The 23,141-nt window shown below is 38.1% G+C and overlaps 1 protein-coding gene and 1 non-coding gene across 7 annotated transcripts in view; one reads left to right on the forward strand and one right to left on the reverse strand.

The window, feature by feature from the left end:
- LOC126458067 (activating signal cointegrator 1 complex subunit 2) overlaps positions 1-23,141 on the forward strand; it is a 158,974-nt gene that overhangs the window by 32,545 nt on the left and 103,288 nt on the right. For all 6 annotated transcript variants that reach the window (XM_050094873.1, XM_050094870.1, XM_050094868.1 and 3 more), the window contains exons 3-7: positions 3,493-3,653; positions 3,844-4,030; positions 13,294-13,491; positions 20,469-20,689; positions 22,468-22,653. In XM_050094873.1, coding sequence (XP_049950830.1) covers positions 3,493-3,653; positions 3,844-4,030; positions 13,294-13,491; positions 20,469-20,689; positions 22,468-22,653 — 953 coding nt within the window. The remainder of the gene's footprint in view (positions 1-3,492; positions 3,654-3,843; positions 4,031-13,293; positions 13,492-20,468; positions 20,690-22,467; positions 22,654-23,141) is intronic.
- On the reverse strand, positions 15,727-15,801 carry Trnas-uga (transfer RNA serine (anticodon UGA)). Its single transcript has one exon. It is a non-coding gene; the product is annotated as a tRNA-Ser (tRNA).

Below are 23,141 nucleotides of genomic sequence, written 5' to 3' on the forward strand. Positions count from 1 at the left end.
CCTCTTCTCCCCCTCCTCTTCTTCCCCCACGCTCTCTGTCCATCCTCTTCTCTTATCTACTCAACCTTCCCCCACCTGTGCCCATCTGCACATGTAGCTCCTCCCAAACAGATCGATAAAGCTCCAACACAACTGTCGTGCTCAACATGATTGAAATTGGTCCAAGGTTTTGGGAGATTGTGGACGTACATGCACTCTACTTTATATATAAAGATTTGTTTCTCTGTTTATAAGGACATCCCATTCCAAATTTGACAGAGGATTATAGTTTCATTTATCTTGGTCAGTTTAGGAAAGCATCTCTACCTCTAACCAAACCAAAGTCCCTTATCCTGTTACTGTAATACTATTTAACCAATGGATCCAAATCTAATGGCTTGAACATGAAAATTCCCATTCCAGATGTCACACTTTCCTCCACAAATATTTTAAAATCTACGGTTCCCACCAATGTGTATTTTTTTCATTAAAGAACTCCTGTAAGACCATGTGAGTGAAAGATGTTTTGTCCTTTGACAAGTCACTTCATTGAATGAAAAGTTCTGTTTCCTTGCTGCATCAGATTTGGATAAAATCCCATGCTTTCAATGATTGCTTCTATCATCGCCACAGGGGCTAAATCTGCCTTGTGAAATGGGTGAGGCTTCCACTTGTATGCCCAAAGAAGAAATCTGATTAATTGGATTACATTGTGGTAGTGGTGTATGCTGAAGTGGTGCATTGTACATCCATAGATTATCCTCACACTTACTGTTCAGCATCACTTGCAGCTCCATCACTTACGTCAGGTGGTAAACTATGGGAAGTCTTCCTCTGTGCTCTTTCTTTTTCAGATGCTCATTTCCGTGCATTTCTCTGTTAAACATTATCGCATAGTCTGATTTCAACTGCTTTCCTGATCACAAGAGACCCAATAGTTGAATGTGTTAGCAAGAATTCTTGTTTGTTAAAACATAATCCTGTGTTTATTTAACAGGCTGTGCTTGGCCACCCCTGACTTTTAGAAAAATCAGCTGCGGCCGAGCACAGCCCGCTAAGTAAATATAAAATTATGTTTGAATAAACGAGAATTCCCACTTGCACATTGATCTATCGGGACTGATTGGGAACATCCAACTTGTATTTTCCATTGTTTACTTTAGTTAATTGCATGTTCTATGGATTGTGATTGCGACCTCGCGCTATTGTGCAGCATGAGGCAGTTTTACAATTACAGCAGTCTCCACATTATCCAAGTGGGTATTATCTGGCATGTGGATTAACCACACATACAGGGTTATTACAAATGATTGAAGCGATTTCACAGCTCTACAATAACTTTATTATCTGAGATATTTTCACAATGCTTTGCACACACATACAAAAACTCAAAAAGTTTTTTTTAGGCATTCACAAAGGTTCGATATGTGCCCCTTTAGTGATTCGGCAGACATCAAGTTGTTAATCAAGTTCCTCCCACACTCGGCGCAGCATGTCCCCATCAATGAGTTCGAAAACATCGTTGATGCGAGCTCGCAGTTCTGGCATTTTCTTGGTAGAGGAGGTTTAAACACTGAATCTTTCACATAACCCCACAGAAAGAAATCGCATGGGGTTAAGTCGGGAGAGCGTGGAGGCCATGACATGAATTGCTGATCATGATCTCCACCACGACTGATCCATCGGTTTCCCAATCTCCTGTTTAAGAAATGCCGAACATCGTGATGGAAGTGCGGTGGAGCACCATCCTGTTGAAAGATGAAGTCGGCGCTGTCGGTCTCCAGTTGTGGCATGAGCCAATTTTCCAGCATGTCCAGATACACGTGTCCTGTAACGTTTTTTTTCGCAGAAGAAAAAGGGGCCGTAAACTTTAAACCATGAGATTGCAAAAAACACGTTAACTTTTGGTGAATTGCGAATTTGCTGCACGAATGTGTGAGGATTCTCTACCGCCCAGATTCGCACATTGTGTCTGTTCACTTCACCATTAAGAAAAAATGTTGCTTCATCACTGAAAACAAGTTTCGCACTGAACGCATCCTCTTCCATGAGCTGTTGCAACCGCGCCGAAAATTCGAAGCGTTTGACTTTGTCAACATGTGTCAGGGCTTGTAGCAATTGTAAACGGTAAGGCTTCTGCTTTAGCCTTTTCCGTAAGATTTTCCAAACCGTCGGCTGTGGTACGTTTAGCTCCCTGCTTGCTTTATTCGTCGACTTCCGCGGGGTACGCGTGAAACTTGGCCGCACGCGTTCAACCGTTTCTTCGCTCACTGCCGGCCAACCCGTTGGTTTCCCCTTACAGAGGCATCCAGAAGCTTTAAACTGTGCATACCGTCGCCGAATAGAGTTAGCAGTTGGTGGATCTTTGTTGAACTTCGTCCTGAAGTATCGTTGTACTGTTATGACTGACTGATGTGAGTGCATTTCAAGCACGACATACGCTTTCTCGGTTCCTGTCGCCATTTTGTCTCACTGTGCTCTCGAGCGCTCTGGTGGCAGAAACCTGAAGTGCGGCTTCAGCCGAACAAAACTTTATGAGTTTTTCTACGTATCTGTAGTGTGTTGTGACCATATGTCAATAAATGGAGCTACAGTGAATTTATGAAATCGCTTCAATCATTTGTAATAGCCCTGTAGTTTTTCGGTTTTTGAAAACTTGAAAAATATAGCGTGAAGTATCCTTCTATAATTAGAATGAATATTTTGCATTTGGAAAACAACTTTTTGGTTGTGAAGATGTATATGACAAAAACATCCATGAATGGTTAAATAGCGATACCCGTGAACTATAATGGAAGTAGCTAAATGACACAAACATAGTGAAAAAAGTATGTTAGCTAAAGGGAGAGAGCAAAGACAGGCTGATCAAGGGATTTATTATCATGCACGCTGAGGCACTACAGTGCATTGATTTTTTATTGGAGCATACAGGGCAAAATTAGTTTGACTAATACCAATGTTTTGATTCTCTGGAAAATGAGAATCATCATCACCAAAAAAATTAAAACAGAAACATTAAAAAACTGAATGACTGTTTCCTAAAAGTAGACTGAAAGACGTGATACCAAATACTGTGGGTTTTAGTTTAATTTTTAAACAATTTTTTTCAGTTTCCGGAGAGGAATGTGCAAGTAATGCAGTGAGCTTTCAAATGTAATATGTAGCATGTTTTGATAATATGTCTATGTGTAAGTGTGTCTGGCAAAAACTTGTGTATTTTGGATTATCTAAGTTTTTCAGTTGTCCACATAGTCTCAGGTCTACATTAATCTGGATAATTGGGCACTTGCTGTGTAGTATGGCAACATGCTGAAAATGTGTTGGATTGCCATAAGTTGTATTATTATTATATTATTATTACACATTGAGAAATTCTTCTGTGAATAGGAGAAGTTCAAAGTAAATGTGATTTCAGTTTGTGTTTGAAGTTAATTGTATTATTTGTTAAATTCATTATATCATTCAATCTTCCTGAAATTATAAACTTTTGGCTTTCTGTTTCTCTTTCATTAGCACAAGGGTTGGGCGGAAGAGAGAAAATTCATCTACTTTAAAACTCCACCACTTCCCAACTCAGATGGCAAGTATCTTCTTGGAGAAAGGGAATCCTGGCTGGATGTTGTAAAGCTATACAATAATGATATGGAATGGCTTCTCAACTTAAAGCAACACAGGTAGGTTGCTGCATCACATAATTTATTGCTCTAAAAGACCAGTTTGCTATTCTTTCTTTCTCCAGATTTTGATTGTTCTATGATACTTCATTGAAGAGAGTAGCCTACAATTAGCGACAAAGATAGCAGATTTCTAATGTATACTAATTTGATACAGAAATTGGTGATTCTAGTTATCTCTTGTCCACAGATTTTGGTCACAGATCATATATTATGATTCCACAATGCCAGCAATAGTATCATTCTTACAAGAAGCAGTTCCATTTTATGCACTGAAAAAGTACTTTCAGGATGATGACATGTGGAAAATGTATAAGAAAACATATGGCCTTATATATGCCATTGTTAATCGTTTAATTACGAATAGAGAATCTGAGGTATGTCAGGTTTTTTTGTTTTGCTTGTTGATTTGTTAGATATGAGCATAGTGTAGAACTATATATATATATTTAGTAGTTTTTTTTAACTAGAATAAATATAGGTGACTGTGAACTGGTTAATTTTAACAAAAGGAGAATTGACTTGAGAAAACTATAAAGTTATGAGACATGTAGCTGCTGGCTCACTCCATGTAGTTGAAGCTGAGTCAGAACACTTCATGAGATCTGTTACCCAGTGTAACATCTGACGTATTTACCTTTTTCTTTTAATCCGGTTGCCGTAGTTTATTTTCTTTAAATAGAGGTCCTGCTAATCAGTGCCTCTGAAATCCTGTGTGTAGTTGATAAAAGGCTTGACTTCTTCATGTTCTGCAATTCTTATTGTTACTCATACCACGAAAACACACATCCACTACTTTCCTTTTACAGATATATATTTCCTTGAATGGGTGTACAGATCATTAGCATGACTTGTGAATTAGAGTAGAACACAACTTTTGTACAACATATGCTTCGAAGACTCAACATGACATTCCAGTTTCCAATAAATTTCATTTGTCAGAAAACCATTATGTTTTTTGTTCTCATTCTTGGAGAGTGTGGCTACTCTCTGATGATCAAGCAACGTAAAAGGCCCTGCCCACATCTTGGTGTTTTTGTGGTATTCCACACCTCCCGTTTAATGTCTGCACAATGGAAACAAACACCCGTGCACAGTATATGTTCTGCGACATACTCCCTGCTTAATAGTATTCTGCCACTATCATCTTTCCATGTACTACACAAGGAGTGTGAAATGTCATTTACCTAAACGGCATGTAACACTTCACATTCCCCCAGTTGAAAGAAAGATGTCGGGACCTATCACAACCTCAAAAGAAATTGATTTCTCATTAACATACAACAATAAACAATGTAGTTACATAAAAACACTAGATATTATTTCATTTTTAATAACAGTCTTTTCAATTTTGTACTTCACATCATACGAGAAAGCGTTGGTCTGTTGTTAGACACAATAAAAAACACCAAACACACGCACAAATTTCAAGCTTTCGCAACCCAAGGTTGCTTCATCAGGAAAGAGGGAAGGAGAGGGAAAGACAAAAGGATTCGGGTTTTAGGGGAGGGGGTAAGGAGTCATTTCAATCTAGGGAGCAGAAAGACTTAGGGGGAAAAAAGGACAGGTATACACTCGTGTGTACACACACACACACACACACACACACACACACACACACACATACATACAGACACAGGCAGACATGTGTAAATGCCAGGCATTTACTTCCTGGCAGATTAAAATTGTGTGCCGGACCGAGGCTCGAACTCGGGACCTTTGCCTTTCATGGGCAAGTGCTCTACTATCTGAGCTACCCAACCACGACTCACGCCCCGTCCTCTCAGCTTTACTTCTGTTTTAATCTGCCAGGAAGTTTCATATCAGCACACACTCCGCTGTAAAGTTAAAATCTCATTTTGGAAACATCCCCCAGGCTGTGGCTAAGCCATGTCTCTGCAATAACCTTCCTTTCAGGAGTGCTAGTTCTGCAAGGTTCGCAGGACAGCTTCTGTAAAGTTTGGAAGGTAGGAGACAAGGTACTGACAGAAGTAAAGCTGCGAGGACGGGGCGTGAGTCATGCTTGGGTAGCTCAGATGGTAGAGCACTTGCCCGCAAAAGGCAAAGGTCCCGAGTTTGAGTCTCGGTCTGGCACACAGGTTTAATCTGCCAGGAAGTTACACATGGTTTTTTATATTTATTTATTCATTCTACAATGCATTGCCTTCAGGCCAATATACTCTAGTTTTTTTGTTTACATCTTTTGTATGCACATAGTTAGTTACCTTTTACTCTTTTTCACATTATTATTACCTGAGGAGTTGCTTGTCATGTATATGGCTCCTATTTGGTCTCTAGAGTCAAATATCAGTACAAGCTGTAGTCAACAAGTGTGGAACATTCATGGTTCAACCATTCTCATCTCTGTCTCGTGAGTCTATTCAATTATAGAACTAGTTTGGAGAAAACTGTCATATCATGACCACCACTCATTATACAGCTTCATACTTCTTTATTCACTGCACTTACACTCCTTCTAAGGCAGTTACTATGTCAAACCTCTATACCATTATCAATGTGGGTGTACTCTTACTTCCCATAAAAAAAAAATGATACAGATTATTCCTTAATGGATGCACGTATATCAAGGTATAGACCATTCCTTCTATGGATTCGTCTAACCTTAACTGTCGCCTAGCTACTTTAAATGATACAGGTCATTCCCCCCACAGATTCATCTGACCAAGGTATAGGCCATTCCTCCTACGGATCCGGCGTACCCTTTTCCTCTCCTGCACTTCGTCCACGATTTGGGTATGCCCCATCTTAACATCATTAGTAAACTTGGTTACTAAACCTGTTTACTATCTTTTCTCACTCTAAACGATAAGTTTAATGTCAGCTTTCCACTGACATTACTTGCTTGCTCTTAATGTAAATACCTTAACTCCTCTCTTCTTTTATTCTTCCTTACTTTCATTTATAATATGTATAACATCACTATGTACTCATTCTTCTCACGCTTGTTAACTCTTAATATCTTGCTTCTTATTCAGCTGTGTATGTTAGCATGCCATCAGCTTGTCTTGTCTTCCTTCTCCAACCTGGACTCTTCTCCCCTTCAACGTGTGGCGTGACTAACATGCATTTACTTAACTCTAAAAAAAAAAATCCTGTTAGCCTGTTGTCATTGTCTCACATGAAATACTCGTCAGTGCAGTCCTGCTGTTGTAGGTTGTAAATTCTAGTATATTGACTGTAAAAAGAAGAGATCCTGTGATAGGAACTCTGCATATGGACAGAGGGATGATAGACATGGTACTCCTAATGCGGAACAAAAGAAAGGAAATAGTGAAAGACAAGTATGTGTAGACCGAAGAAGAAAAGAAAATTCCTCCCTTACCATCCCCCACACCAAGGCCCCATCTGCTAAGGTTACTTCATCATAGCACCAAATGAAGAAGTTGTTCCCTACAGATCAGACTTGCCGCATCTTCATCACCACAGACACCATGAAAATTGATCCTAACAAACCCACATGAAATGCAATGGAAAAGGCAAGTATATTTATGTAGGTAATCATCAATGGTTAGTATAATTTCTGTGGTCTGTCTAATCATCGGTCATTTCTTAATAGAGGAGATATCACACCCATGGTTAACCTCCCTTAAAAAAAAATTCAAATACAAACCCAACTATTCTATTCTTCTTTCCTTATGGTAAAAAAATTACAAAATCATTAACTTCTTATTCTAAATTCCAGAATATTTAGCTTACTGTATTCGTAGCTTACCCAAAGACCCTGTGAGTTAAAGTATTTCTCTGCAAGTGTCATAATGCTAAAACCACCATACAGTAATAGAGCTAAACTTGTTCTTATTCGTGGTTTTTCATGTACTACATGTACATCTTCAAAAGTTTTCTTAAAATTTTAATTTTTAGTGTAAGTTTATTAACTAAGATCACAGCTTTCGTAAACATACCAATGCAATTATTGTTGGTACTAGCTGCTACATGTACAGGTGTTGGAGTCATAATTTTTTTATTTTATTTATTTATTTATTCTGGAAGAAGTTGTCATAGAAGGTATAATATTAATAAAAGATAATAGAAAAGTCGAAGAAGAAGAAGAAGAAGGTAGAAATTGGTTCCAAGAAAACTAAGGCAGAAATATGGAAACAGTTTAGCTTGGACAGCTGGTGGTCATCAATCAACCAATTTTGCAAAGGGCACGAACTCTCCTGGGGCCTTAAATCTTTTAATCGGATCTGTATTGTACAATCCTTTATCTTGCTCTGTGCTTTTTCAGGGTCTATTAGATATTACTGCTTTTGCATGTGTTATATTCTGAATTTGAAAAGATTCACTGTAATGCTGAAAAGTTTGTTCATTTCCTTCTTTAGATTCAAGCTATGATGAAAATCACATACTAATACCAAATCATTTATTTGAAAGTTTGGTACAGTAACCTTACCATTAAAAGTACTGACTCGTTTTTTGTGCCAGTGTAATCAAATTCCCTTGTACCTTCTCTTGCAACTTTTCTAAGTCAGCTGTCGATGAATTCGGCCATGTAAACAAGTTCAGCAAGGTTCTCCTATAAAGGTTCTACTCACAATTTCTACAGGAGCTAATACTGTTGACATGCAGTAATTTATTAAGGATTACTTGGAATCCCGGCACCAGTTGTGGCCCGGTATTGTGCCTCATAGAAAAGCATGCTCTATGCAGTCATCCTAGTTCCTTCATAACACGGTCACAAGGATTAGTTTGTGGGCTATACTGGTATATAGTTACGTGTCTTACCCCTTCCCAAGCAAAGAAGTCCTTAAAATTGTGGCTAATAGCCATTATCAGTTAATAGATGTCATGGTTTACCCATATCTTGAAAATACTCTTGCAAACAATGCATTACTATAAACAGGTGTGTCTCAATGACAGCGATAAGTGCACTGTACTTTGTCATACAGCAGCATCCTTGCAGTGGTGCTCAGCTGCTACTGCGTCCCTGCTGCTGTCAGGATTCCGAAATCTTCTTGTGTAAACCTACTGAGAAATTCTTTTCCTCCAAACCCACTGAGAAACTACTGTGTCATAGTTAAAACATTCTTTTGTTTATGTGCTGATGTCATTTACTTGAAACATAAATTTAATTGAAGTTGCTGTGATAGTTGTACCACAACTGTATAAGTATGATTTGCTTCTAGTTTCTCCTTTTGTGTAATCCTTGTGCTCCTAGCAACACATTTTAATGTATCACTTGTTAAATTTCAAGATTTTGCAAATTAAAAGTTCTTTGTTTTCTTCCTTTGTGCTCCAGTGTACTGTGTCCTGTCACAGTTGCCAAGTGAATTGTTTTTCTTGTTGGTGTATGGGTTTATGTAGCTGTTGGCTTGCTCCTTGTAGTTGAAGCTGAGTTAGAACACTTAATGAGATCTGTCACCTGACATGACACATGACGTATTTAACTTTTGCCTTTAATTACGTTGCCGCAATTGATTCTCTTTAAGTAAAGGTCCTGCTAATCAGTGTCTCTGGAATCCTGTGTGTAGTTGAGGAAAGGCTTGTCTTGCACGTCCACTACTTTCCTTTTAAAAACATATATTTCCTCGAATGGATGTACGTATCATTAGCATGACTCATGAATTGGAGTATAACACAACTTTTATACAACATATGACCTGAAGGCTCAACATGACGTTCCAGGTTCCAATACATTTCATTTGTCACAAAACCATCTTGTGTTTTGTTTTTATTCGTGAAGAGTATGGTTGCTCTTTAGTGGTCAATTCACTGCCAAGCTGTGACGCCAAAATCTAAAAGGCCCCTCCCACAGCAGCCGTTTATTTATTGTCACATATTAGCATTTTCTTATATTCCACAACTCCCATTTAATGTCTCCACATACAAAAACAAACACATGTGCACAGTATATGTTCTGCAACATACTCCCTACTTAATAGTATTCTGTCACAATCATATTTCTTTGTACTACACAAGGAGTGTGAAATGTTGTTCGCCTAAATGGCATGTAGCACTTCAGTGACCCAATCTGGAATATATTCCCAGCTCAACCATATTCAGTTTTGCTGAAATTTGTAAATAATGTACCTAAGGATGCTACATGGTCTTCTGTCTAGTTTCAACTCCATTTGTAATATACTGCAGGTGGTAGAGCCCTTTTGTCAAGTGTTGATTTCTTCGTAACTCTAGTATGGCAAGCCAAGGTTCATGACTTCATGCCATCTGGACATAATGTTTTGCGCAGAGTACAGAAGTGACGTAAACGAAGATCAGAAGACTATACCCATGGCATTACTTCTCTTTAAACTTACTGAAAGATTTTGTTGTGATAAATTTTACCTTGTTGTTTTAACCAAGAGTAGGTAGTGAATTAAATGCATTGAAAGCATGCTAATTTGTCAGTGAATTTTTTTCTGGTGTCAGAAAATTAGTGAGTTATGAACTTTCCTACAAAATTATTCATGTGTTATCAGCCTCTTTAAATTAAAATGTTCCAAATTTTGTATATCTTTAACACCAAGTATCTTAAAATTGACACCTCTTATATTATAATTGTGAATGCCACTGAAAAGAGTGCATTTGAATTTATCATAAACTCATTTTGTTGTCATTTCTGCTAATGTACAAACATTTAGCTTACATTTGAAAACAAAAAGAAAAAAAAATATATGTATCAGTCCATGTTGGTCACTTGTGGCATAATGATGCATTGTGAACCTCTGATGCATGAGTGTGAACCTCTGATGCATGAGTGTGAACCTCTGATGCATTTTGTAACACCACATTGTACCTTTCACAAAATTTGGAAAATTTGGCTTCAGGTAAATTTCAGTTTTGGTAAGCAATGAACACGTCTTTTAAATCACTCAGTAGCAAATACTTTTGTTTCTGAACTTTCTGTCTTTTGAATGGAAGCACATTATTTTTAGCCTGGACATGTCCAGTAACCTTTTGCTTTGTGTTTTCTGGAAGCTTCTTTCCATGTTTGTGTTGTGGATGTACCAGTATTTCTTTTTTCCATATTCAGTATCCTTGCTTATTTTGTCACGATTTCTGAAGAACAAAATTCTTCTTGAGCCTTTTTAATATATCAGCTGAGGAGAATTAAGATTAAAAGCTTTTTTAAATTATATTTTGATTGGATATTTTTTCATTTCATTTCTTTATCAACTGGTTGTAATCTAAAAAAATTAAGACCTTGTTTGTTTGCATTAATTAAATCAAGTCAATAGCTGTTACAAGTTTCATAAGATTTACATCTTTAACCTGATGCATTTTTTGATTTGTGTATTATCTTTTACCAGTTTCATTGAAATTTACATTAAGGCATTGCAGCTGTTTGTAAGCTTGTATTCATATCTTCAGAAATGTCAGTCTCATCAGCTTCATGTTGTTGCTGTGGAATTAACATCTATGGTGTCTTCTGTTTGTGGGAAAATCTTTCCTTCATGATGAGCACTATTTTTGGCCATGTCATATGAAACAAGTCACTAAAAAGGAAGCCAGTAACCTTTATTGGAGTTATAAACTTATTTTTAGCATAATTCAGTACAACATAGAACCTGTAAGGCGACAATGCTCCAAATGCTTTTTGTAAAATGGACAGGGGACAGAAATCTTGTTAGCCACTTAATTAACAGACATATTTAAATGTGTCGATAAAACCCTAAATTAAGCCACATTTTACACCTTATCTGAAATGATACTGATATGAAAACATATGTTTTTAATAGTCTTAACTGCTCTCTTTTCATTGATGTATGCTACAGCAACTGTAATTTTACAACACGTGGTGTCAGATGTAGGCAAAATGTGGTACATTTAGTATTTTGGGGGAATTTAGAGGCTAATAAATAGTGAACGAAGTGAAGGCAGACAGACAATGCACTGATAAACGATCGTGTTTCCAGACCTTTCGGTCACTACCTATTCCCCATTAAAACACGGGGAGAATTTCTCGTTACAGAATTTTTTACGATTTAGAGAGAGATTGCTCCGTGGACTTTTTCTGATCTCCATGCGTATTATTTTTGCATTTCGAAAAAAATGTTGTGGTAAGTAGCGGGATCCTAACTCCGTTAGTACGGGAACGGTGGCTTGCCAAACTTTACATTTCCGATTGCCAAGAAAGTAGCCCTTGTGAAAATGGTTCTAGTACCTACACCAAATTACAGATGGAGAAGAAGTTAATTTAGATCACTTTTGTTCATTCTTCACAAATTTCCACAGAACTGAATGTCATTCAGCTGGAGTCCCAAAGTCATTTGACACGGGAATGACCCAACTGTGAAAATCGTGGCTGTAGATTAGAGTGAAAGAAACTACAGAAATGATTAAGGCTGTATCAGATTGTGAGCACATGTATGAGGGGAGTTCAGTAAGTAATGCAACACATTTTTTTTCTGAAAGCAGATTGATTTTATTCAGGATTTCAATACACCATACTATTTCCCACTCTTTTGGTTACAAAACCCTATTTTTCAACACAATCTCCATTCAATGCGACAGCATTACGCTACCTTACCGGAAGGGCGTGTGCGCCTTTACGGTGCCTCTCTAACGGCTGACACGGAAGACGACATCTTGTTGCACGAGTGAGCTCACCACTATCCTGTGGAGTGCATCCTTCACTGAGCCAAACAGGTGGAGGGGCTTTACGGTCTTCTGTTAGGTGGTGAGCAGCTCACAGGGCACAAACCTTTGGAGACCCCAACCCGTGGACAAGTGTGTCACGACTGTCAACAGACATGTCCAGTTGACCGGCAAGGTGTCTCATTGCCATCCGTCGATCACCTCGAATGAGAATGTGCACGCGTTCCGACATTACGGGAGTCACACCTGTACGCGGCCGGTCGGCACGTGGGAGATCGGACAAGTTTGCGCGAGCTCGTTACGGTGGTGACAGGTGCCTCGCCCGACAATTTACCGTGCTTTTGTTCACTGTTACATCTCCGTAATTGTCGTACGAGTGCCTGCGAATATCTGTGATGCCCCGGTTTTCCGCTAAAAGAAACTTGACGACGACTGTCTGCTCGGAATGCACCTCCGTTACGGACACCGTTTTGAAGGCTGTGTACAGTACCGCCACCTGTTGAAACTTCGTGAAACTGTACGGACTGGAGCAGGAATATTCCACACTTTTTTTTATCGAAAATTAATTGAAAAAAAGTGTTGCGTTACCTATCGAATGCCCCTCGTATTTGTAGACTTTGCGACATCGGAGTGCTCTCCCAGGTAGAACATAACAGAGAATCAGTTTCGGCTAGAAAGAACAAAATGAAAAATGCAAATAAAATTAAATACTGAAAATTAATCATGAATATATTTATGTATTATGAATCCGTCAGTTATTATTTCTAATAATTAAATACGTATGCAACAAAATAATCACCATCACCACCGTAATCACCACCACCTAAAAAGAAAAAGAAGAAATCCTCTTCAGAAGGATCAGATACTGACCAAATTTTCAACTAATCAAATTTGATACATACGTAATATCGCAAGAGGATTTTGTTTGTATTACCTCGACAGAGGCATTATATGCTTCTCAGTATCCGATGAAGGATATACATCATTTCTGTCAAATTTTTGATCTACAAGAGAAATAAATCGAGCTATGGTAGTTTATCTACATGACAAACATAATTCAATGTGTATTTGTTTCTTCTTGCAGGATGAATACATGTCTGAGAAACATCTGGGTAATCTCATTTATGATAATTACATTTTCACTGTCTCCATGATGCTCGACCTTTGTTTAGTGTACGGTGAAAGTAACAGATCTGGTCTGCAGAGTGTAATATCGAGAGCACTGAAAATACAGCCTCGTTATCTGGATGATTTGAAGGATACAGTTTCTGTCTGCTCAAAGGTGAGACACAGTTTCTTTCAAATGGCATTCGTGATCTTCTGGTACTATTATACAGTTCTGGGATGGTACCGTGTTAAGTTGTTGTTAAATAGTCTATTTTACTGCGTATCTCCCTCAAACCAACTACTGTAGATGCCAATATCCAGTCCATTCGTTCACTCCACGTGTCTTTTAGCACCCATAAAGTAACAAACTTGTTGATTTTATATCTTCTGGGGAACAGTTCATCAATTCTAAACCAATCGCATCAAATGATGTACTGTAGTCATGTGAAGTTGCAGTGACATTTAAATCATTTGACAAGCTCAGCTCACAATTGTGTGCTTCACTGTACGAATGCATAGAGTTCAATTTCTAGCTTACAGATGGCTCTTCAAAGTTAATCTAGTTCTGAAAGTGGTGGTGAAAGGGACGATAATGACGAGTTTGCACAAACCTGTTCAGAAACTGTTTGTACTAAAATGCGGATGAACCAAAGTAAATAGGACTGGGGAAAATTTGATAATGACCCTGTTATCTTTACCTTCAGTGTTTACAGTGTGGTTTGTGAAATAAAAACATGAATCACAGGCAGCACTGAACTACACATTTCTTCAGGATGTATGGGGCCATTGTTAAGACTGATTTGTGATGAGACCATTGCTTTCATGAGAAAACAGTTGTACTGTAAAGACAGAAAAACTCTAAAAGATGATAAGTGCTTTGAAACCACTCTGGATGAAATTAGAGCACATTTTTGTATTAGCTATTCAGATCTCAAAGGTGCAAAAATTTAGAATCCAATGAAACTGGAGCAAAAGATATGTTTGGAGACACCTGTTTTTCATGAAACAATTAATAGAGATGGGTTCACTCTTATTTCACATTTTTTGCATTTAATGTATGATGTAGATAGAAATGCCGTGTGTCTAGGGCCTCCCATCGAGTAGACCATTTCCCTGGTGCAAGTCTTTCGAGTTGACGCCACTTCGGTGACTTGCGTATCGATGGGGATGAAGACAACACAACACCCAGTCCCTGAGTGGAGAAAATCTCCAACCCAGCCGGGAATCAAGCCCGGGCCGTTAGGTATGGCATTCCGTCGCGCTGACCACTCAGCTACCAGGGGCAGACAATGTATGATGAAAAGGCAGATAAATCTGATAAACTGAAAAAAAAATAGGCTTACCATGGAACATTTTTCTTCAGATTTTTTCCAGTTATATTCTCCTTAGCAGTATAGAGCTCTAGATGAAAGTATGATGAAATTCATGATTCAGTCTTTCATATGTTCAGTGCAATAGAACTGAATGTGGAACATTTGGTGTAAAATTATACAAAATTTTGAATCTAGTTCTGGCTGCTGTCTCTCTCTCAAAATTTATGCTCGTGACAATGTGATGGATACTACCTTTCTGGACATTACAAATGTAGTGCCATACATGTCTATCCTGTCACTTGTTGATCAGTCTGGTGTGGAAACAGAAGATAGCAAAAAGAGAGCCGAAGTTTTAAATTTCACGCATAAGAAATTGTTCACTCAGGAGGGTTGAACAAACTAACTTTGTGGAGGACATAATATCAGGCATCCCTGATTTACAGAAGCAACTGAAAGAGTTGAAAACAAATAATTCACCAGATCTGAATGGAATTCCAGTTTAGTTTTCCAGAGAGCACTCTACAGCATTGGTCTCTTATTTTGCTTGCTTTTATCGTGAATCTTTCACCTGTCACAAAATCCCAAGCCACTGGAAAAAAGCGTAGGTGGACTCCTGTACATAAGAAGGGTAAGAAAACAGACCCACAGAATCACTGACTAATATCTTTGACATCAGTTTGCTGCGAAATTCTTGAATATTTTTTCAGTTCAAATATAATGAATTTCCTTGAGAGGGGAGAGATTCTGTCCACAAACTAGCATGGTTTTGAAAGGCAACACTCGTGCAAAGCTCAGCTTGCCCTTGTCTCAAACGATAGCATGTGAACTGTGGATGAAGGCCAACAGGCAGATTCCATATTAAGCATTTGACACAGTGTCCCGAAGCAGAGGTTAACGAAGGTACAAGCAGACTGAACAGGTTACCAGGAGTAGAGCTGACAGATCAAAGGACGTTGAGTAAGGGAAGATGGAAAGGAAAAGTGCTCAAGAAAAAGAAGAAGAAGAAATAGAAGAAGAACTGACTCTCCAAATGTAGGTGAAAATGACTGAATGGAACAGCATTTCCATTCTGAAACTTCCTGGCAGATTAAAACTGTGTGCCGGACCGAGACTCGAACTCGGGACCTTTGCCTTTCACGGGCAAATGCTCTACCAACTGAGCTACCCAAGCACGACTCACGCGCCGTCCTCACAGCTTTACTTCTGCCAGTACCTCGTCGCCTACTTTCCAAACTTTACAGAAGCTCTCCTGCGAACCCTGCAGAACTAGCATCCTGAAAGAAAGGATATTGCAGAGATATGGGTTAGCCACAGTGTGGGGGATGTTTCCAGAATGAAGTTTCATATCAGTGCACACTCCGCTGCAGAGTGATAATCTCATTCTGGAAACATCCCCCAAGCTGTGGCTGAGCCATGTCTCCGCAATATCCTTTCTTTCAGGGGTGCTAGTTCTGCAAGTTTTGCAGGAGAGCTTCTGTAAAGTGTGGAAAGTAGGAGACAATGTACTGGCAGAAGGAAAACTGTGAGGACGGGGCGTGAGTCGTGCTTGGTTGGGTAGCTCAGTTGGTAGAGCACGTGCCCGCGAAAGGCAAAGGTCCCGAGTTCAAGTCTCGGTCCAGCACACAGTTTTAATCTGCCAGGAAGTTTCATATCGGTGCATACTCCCCTGCAGAGTGAAAATCTGATTCTGCCAGCATTTCCCTTCATTTACGTGCTCCTGTAGCTGTAGCCCTCAGACCTGTGTTCTCAGTTGTAAGTGAAATAGTGACGTTGGTGATTGCACACTTCACTTTTATATTGTTTAAATTATAATGTAATAAAAGTCTTGGGTGTTATTATTGTAGCTCTTCATTTACTTGGATGATCCATGTACTGTCAGACAAATGTTTTTCAAATGCTTCTTTGATTGGCCATTTCTTGTATATTATGACACACACACACACACACACACACACACACACACACACACACACACACACACACACCTATACTAATAATAAAACTCTCGTGTCTGTCTGTTTTAAACACAAATTTCCTAAACTACTAGACAAATTTGCATGGGATTTTTCACAGGAAAGAAGATATTGTAATTTAAAGTTTTATCTAAACCGTCATGTTTGTCTGTTTGAATCTGCTATCTCCAGAACTACTGGACAAATTTTCATGGAGTTTTCATGGGTAACTTAAGCACAACAACAAATAGGTTTTATTTCTTCAAAATCAGGTCACGGAAAGAAAGTTACCATAATTTAAAGTTTTAGGTGTCTGCTCAGCTTAGTATTTCAGTTGCTTACCTTAGTGCCTAGTGACATAATCATGGCATAGTACCTGAAAGAACAAACACATGGTGCTTCTTTTATCTTTGTGACAGAATTATATTTGGATGTTTATGTCAGGGACAGAATTACGTGCCACAGTCTTATCTTTACGAGTACAAACTAATAATTGAATTTACTTTACTAGAATGTAAGGATATACTGATTTTGCTTTGTGTATTAAAAACTTAACAAAACCACTTCACTTCTTTGGTAGGTTTTATTTTATTTGGCTTCATGGCTAGGAAAAACAAATTTATTGACAAAGTAACACTGTAAGAGTTTTGTTTTTACCGAGGTACAGAACCCTAGAAAGGGACAGCATGCAAAGGTCCTTCTTTAACTTCCATTGTGAAGCACAGGCATATTACTAGTCCAAGAATATGTTGTGATACTCTTAAAATTCTTTATCTGCTCTTATTCTGTTTGTTCCTTCTTAAGTATAATTTGAACATAAAATATTCCGTATTTCCTTTTCTTCTCTGCCTTGAATGCCTTCAGCACCTTTCCTTCTGTTTAAAATGAGCATATAAATCTAATAAAGACACACTGCCATAAATATTTTTAAAAGGTGACTGTCAACAGCTGTTAAGTAATGTACAAAATGCATATTTGACTCATCAGCTGTTTTTATTTTAAACCCAAGTATTTACCAGTTTCGGTCTTGGACCATCTTCTCGGATGAAGGGTTAAAATTGTTTAAGCCACCACATTGATTAGTCGTTACTTAAAATGTGTGTGCATGCCATGAATGTAAATACAGGGCTATTACAAATGATTGAAGCGATTTTATAAATTCACTGTAGCTCCATTCATTGACATATGGTCACGACACACTACAGATACGTAGAAAAACTCATAAAGTTTTGTTCGGCTGAAGCCGCACTTCAGGTTTCAGCCACCAGAGCGCTCGAGAGCGCAGCGAGACAAAATGGCGACAGGAGCCGAGAAAGCGTATGTCGTGCTTGAAATTTTTCTTCTGCGAAAAAAAACGTTACAGGACACGTGTATCTGGACATGCTGGAAAATTGGCTCATGCCACAACTGGAGACCGACAGCGCCGACTTCATCTTTCAACAGGATGGTGCTCCACCGCACTTCCATCATGATGTTCGGCATTTCTTAAACAGGAGATTGGGAAACCGATGGATCAGTCGTGGTGGAGATCACGATCAGCAATTCATGTCATGGCCTCCACGCTCTCCCGACTTAACCCCATGCGATTTCTTTCTGTGGGGTTATGTGAAAGATTCAATGTTTAAACCTCCTCTACCAAGAAACGTACCAGAATTGCGAGCTCGCATCAACGATGCTTTCGAACTCATTGATGGGGACATGCTGCGCCGAGTGTGGGAGGAACTTGATTATCGGCTTGATGTCTGCCGAATCACTAAAGGGGCACATATCGAACATTTGTGAATGCCTAAAAAAACTTTTTGAGTTTTTGTATGTGTGTGCAAAGCATTGTGAAAATATCTCAAATAATAAAGTTATTGTAGAGCTGTGAAATCGCTTCAATCATTTGTAATAACCCTGTATATGAGACAGGACTTTAAAAGCAAACATAGAACACTAAATGTATAAAGAAACAGTATCTGAACTAACAAACCCTCTTGATTTTCCCATACTTAGTTTTTAGAATATCAGATGCCAGGTTGTTGCCAGATGTGTGTATCGCCACCGCCGACACCAATCTCGAAGAAGGTAGTTTTGATACGGGGAATCTGGCACTGATTTACAATGTGGGTGAAACTATGACCTATGATATTCATATAAACAAAGATAAAATAATTCAATTTGCTAGCAGTTCTGACTCGTCTGAAGTTTTGTCAAAGTGGAAGTCTATGAAGACGTCTACATATGCAGAGCTGGATAAAGCCATGTTGGAATGGTTTCGCAGAAAAGAGCAGAGGGCACACAAGTATCTGGTCCAATATGTGCCGAAGAGGCCCAGTTTTTCTTCAAAACCTTGGGAATTGAAGGAGATTTTAATGCACCTTCCAGTTGGCTACAAAGTGTAAACAGTGTCAGGATATCCAGGAGGTTGCTGTCCACGGAGAAAACTTAAATGCAGATAATAGAACTGCTTCTGATTTTTGTAATGATTTCCAGGAGTTTATTGCACAAGAAAATTTAGAGCTGGTGCAAGCATACAACATGGACAAAACCGGACTGTTTTGGAAGTGTCTGCCAACAAAGATTTTAGCTATCGAGGCAGGGATTAGTGCGATTGGTTGTAAATCAAGTAAGGAAAGGATAACTCTGCTGTGTTGTGCTAGTGGTATGGGCTCACATAAAGCTAAGCTTGGTATAATAGGTAAAGCTAAAAAACGGTGCTATTTCAAAGGAAAAGAAATGCACAGCTTATCTATTCTTTATTTTCAGTAGAAAGGAGCCTGGATGGACTGCCCAGTATTTCAAACATGGTTCCATAATGGCTTTGTGCCACAGGTGTGACAACATTTAACGTTAAACGGTCTACCAGTAAGGGCTGTATTGTCACTAGACAATGCACCAGCACATCCAAATGAATTTGCTCTGAGATTGGATGATGGGATGATATTTGTAAAATATTTATCCCCTACTATGACAGCCTTAATTTAGCCATTGGATCAGGGTGTCATTGCTGCCGTGAAGAAAATTTGTAGTGGAAATGTGCTGCAAACCTTATTGATGAGGGCAGCAGTCTTCAAACTTTTGGAGACAATTGACAGTGCATGATGCCATTTATGAAGTGTCGAAGATGTGGCATAAGATAAAACAACCAAGTCGTGGAAAAACAATCCAAAAATTGATGATATTGGTGATTCTAATGACGAAGAAGGCTGCTCATTAGCAGTGTTACCTCCTGTTTTGAAAAGTTCTCCAGGATATGAAACTATTGACAAAGAAAATATTTCTGAATGGTTTGACATGGACTACACAGAGTCAGGTCATGAGATGTTGAGGGACAGTGCTATCGTTCAGCGAGTACAAACGTAATCCAAGGTGGTGAATGACAGTGACCAATATGACAACAGTCCTCTAATTCCAGAAACAGTAATAAGTCATGCATCAGCAGTTCAGTGGGTTGAAGGGATACGGGACTACCTGGAATGGCAAGAAGGTGCTTCAGTTTGTGACAAGTTGATGTTGCGTAAAATTCATAGTGCAATATGTAAAAGACATCCCCCCCTCCCCCTTTTCCATTTAAAATACTAGAGTTTTGTTGTATTGACTTACAATGATAAGCCTGAACAATACTTAATCCCCTAGTGTAATTAGAACTACTAGAGAGAGTATTAGCTGTAAGTTAATTATGTTTGCTCTTTAATTTGTGTGTCACAGGATAAATGTTTTATGTCTGATTAACAAGGAAAACTGAAGTCATTTAAGTAGCCCAATCTCACTGTTATCAGCTTTTCAAATCATATGCTGTTACAAGAATTCTGTTATTCACTTTCTAAATTTTCCTCATTTATTATTTACCAGTTATGCATATGTTTTAATGGGCATTGCATATAGTTTATAGGCAATTGTTACAGGTGTTGAAATCTGTTGAAGCGAGTTTCGGTATACACCATGACACAGAAAATGAACCTATTAAACTGACTGAAAAGAACAAACTCCAGCAACGAACAATGTCATTGAGTGTTTTTGAAGATGTTGTCATTCATATATTGGATACAGCCATAAATTTAAGAATATTTCTGGACATCTGTAGTCCTGCATGTGTGGCATTCCATGAGCTTCAATTTGAAACACAGTACGTAAAATCTTGTTTTCCCATAAAATACTATTGTTTTAAAAAATCCCTGCAAAAAATGCAGACTTAAAAGTATAAAATAGTAGCTATTTCATTTTCTTCATTTGCTTATTTTTTTCTGTTGTACGACTTTTTAAATAATCATGTATAAATTTGAGTGTGAAGACTAGCCTAAACATTATCAAGATAGCAGTTGTCTTTCTAATACCTCAAGACTTGAGTTAGTAATAGAACAAAAGTACTGCATTGCCTGTGAATGAGAGATCAGCATCTGGTCCTGTTGCCTAGTAACTGCTTGAATTGAATGTGCTTTATCCCACTGCATTGATTGAAATTCCATGTAGCATCAGACTATGTTTAAAGACAATGAAATCATTGTTACATCTCAAGTTTGAGTTGTTTTGTTTTTGTGACTGTGTGTGTCAGTATGACAGTATAATTCGAGCAGGTATGTTACAATACAGGTTTAATGTGGAATTTTCATAGTTATGTCCGTAGCTATTCTTCATATCAATATTAACAGCGTTATGCCCTTAGTTGTATACTGATAAAATATCAGGAACAGAGATGTGAAGATATGTTAATTAACATTACTTCTTCATGGTTGTGATGTCTATAATGTATTGTCTAAACAAGTATATGAAAGTAATAGATTTGGCAGCAAGAGAGAAGGCATTTTTCTGTGATCTGTGAATTTAAGTTTCAAAAATGTTAGTCCAGAATTTCAAATAATTTTTATTAAACTAGCTATCCATTTTGAACTAATGCACAAATTTTCTGATGACTGCACATTTTAACTGTTAAAATTGTAGAGCACTTTGGTAAAGGTCTCAGTGAAATTGTATCATAAACGCGGTTAGCCAACTCTGACAAAGAAGAATAAGGCTAAACATTTATGATGGTAGAATCGTTAAGTCAGTAATTGGAACTTTACATGTAAGTTTAGTATTACAAGGAAGTGTAGTGTCCTAGTTATCTTTAATGATGCGTTTAGCAAGTCAGTTGGCAAAATAGTACTGTAACACTTGTGGGGGGGGGGGGGGGGGGGGAGGGGTTATTAAGAGGACTGTATCCGAGGGAGAGTATTGGTTTAATTGTATTGTGTACTGACTATACCTGTAACATGAGCTGCTTGCATTTAATCTTGTAGTGAAAAGGAAAAATCTGTTTACTGAGTTCATTTAATGACGAAATATATGCCAAGAAAAATTAATATTTTACCTGGTTTTCCTTTATTCATATTGCCTATTAAAATTTCCTCTCAAGATCTGCTAGCTTCTCTGTACTTTAGTTGAACTAATCAGTCCTATCCTTTTAAAATTAACAGCTCCTCCCATTTTCATTTTAAACACTTCGCTTAATACTTCTATGTGACTACATCTATGAAGTATCCCAAATGGAAACTGTACTGTATTTTATGAACACGTGTATAATAGGATAATGTATATGACCCTACAAGATCATTGTTTCCAAATAGTTCTTCAGAGGCACCCAGAATTTTTTGAACATTTGAATATTTGTTGCAAATTTAAACTATGTCTGCAATTGTACACGAGTTTGGAGGGATATTTTAATTTTAAAACTTTTTCTCCTTTGTGATACTGGCCTTGGTTCTGAGCCAATTGCACAGTACAGTTTGTTATGGTTAGTCACCAGGAATGTCAAAACAGCATTGGCACCCTACCAATTTGCTGTTTTGAATCATATTTCTTGCTATATATATCCCTTGTGTGAAACATAACTGAAGGCAAAAAAGTAACGTCTGTCTCAATTTTCAGGCTTGTAAAATTCTATGAGTATGCCATACCTGAAGTGTATGAAAACTTGGAGATTTTGGTAAATAAAGAGGGCTGCAGTTCCAAGTATATGGAGCTAAAGACAAATTTGGATATAATTCGTACTGAATTGCTGAAATCGTATAGGTATATTGTTTCTTCTACAATCAATACAGTCATGGAAGAAAGGTAAAGATTGTGTACTTTTTACTTTGGAACAAAATTGAATTACATTGATTAAATGATTTATATTTTTCTGTTGAAATTAATTGTTTTATTTGTTTTTGAAAGTTATGATTGGCTAAGACAGATTTACATGCTAGAATCACTACTCAATATTGCAGTAATCCAGAGTCTGTCGTATTCACCATACAGGGTGATTCGAAAAGAATACCACAACTTTAGGAATTTAAAACTCTGCAACGACACAAGGCAGAGCTAAGCACTATCTGTCGGCGAATTGAGGGAGCTATAAAGTTTCATTTAGTTGTACATTTGTTCGCTTGAGGCGCTGTTGACTAGGCGTCAGCGTCAGTTGATGCTAAGATGGCGACCGCTCAACAGAAAGCTTTTTGTGTTATTGAGTACGGCAGAAGTGAATCGACGACAGTTGTTCAGCGTGCATTTCGAACGAAGTATGGTGTTAAACCTCCTGATAGGTGGTGTATTAAACGTTG

This window comes from Schistocerca serialis, chromosome 2 (genome assembly GCF_023864345.2).
Source record: "Schistocerca serialis cubense isolate TAMUIC-IGC-003099 chromosome 2, iqSchSeri2.2, whole genome shotgun sequence".
Classification (NCBI taxonomy): Eukaryota; Metazoa; Arthropoda; class Insecta; order Orthoptera; family Acrididae; genus Schistocerca; species Schistocerca serialis.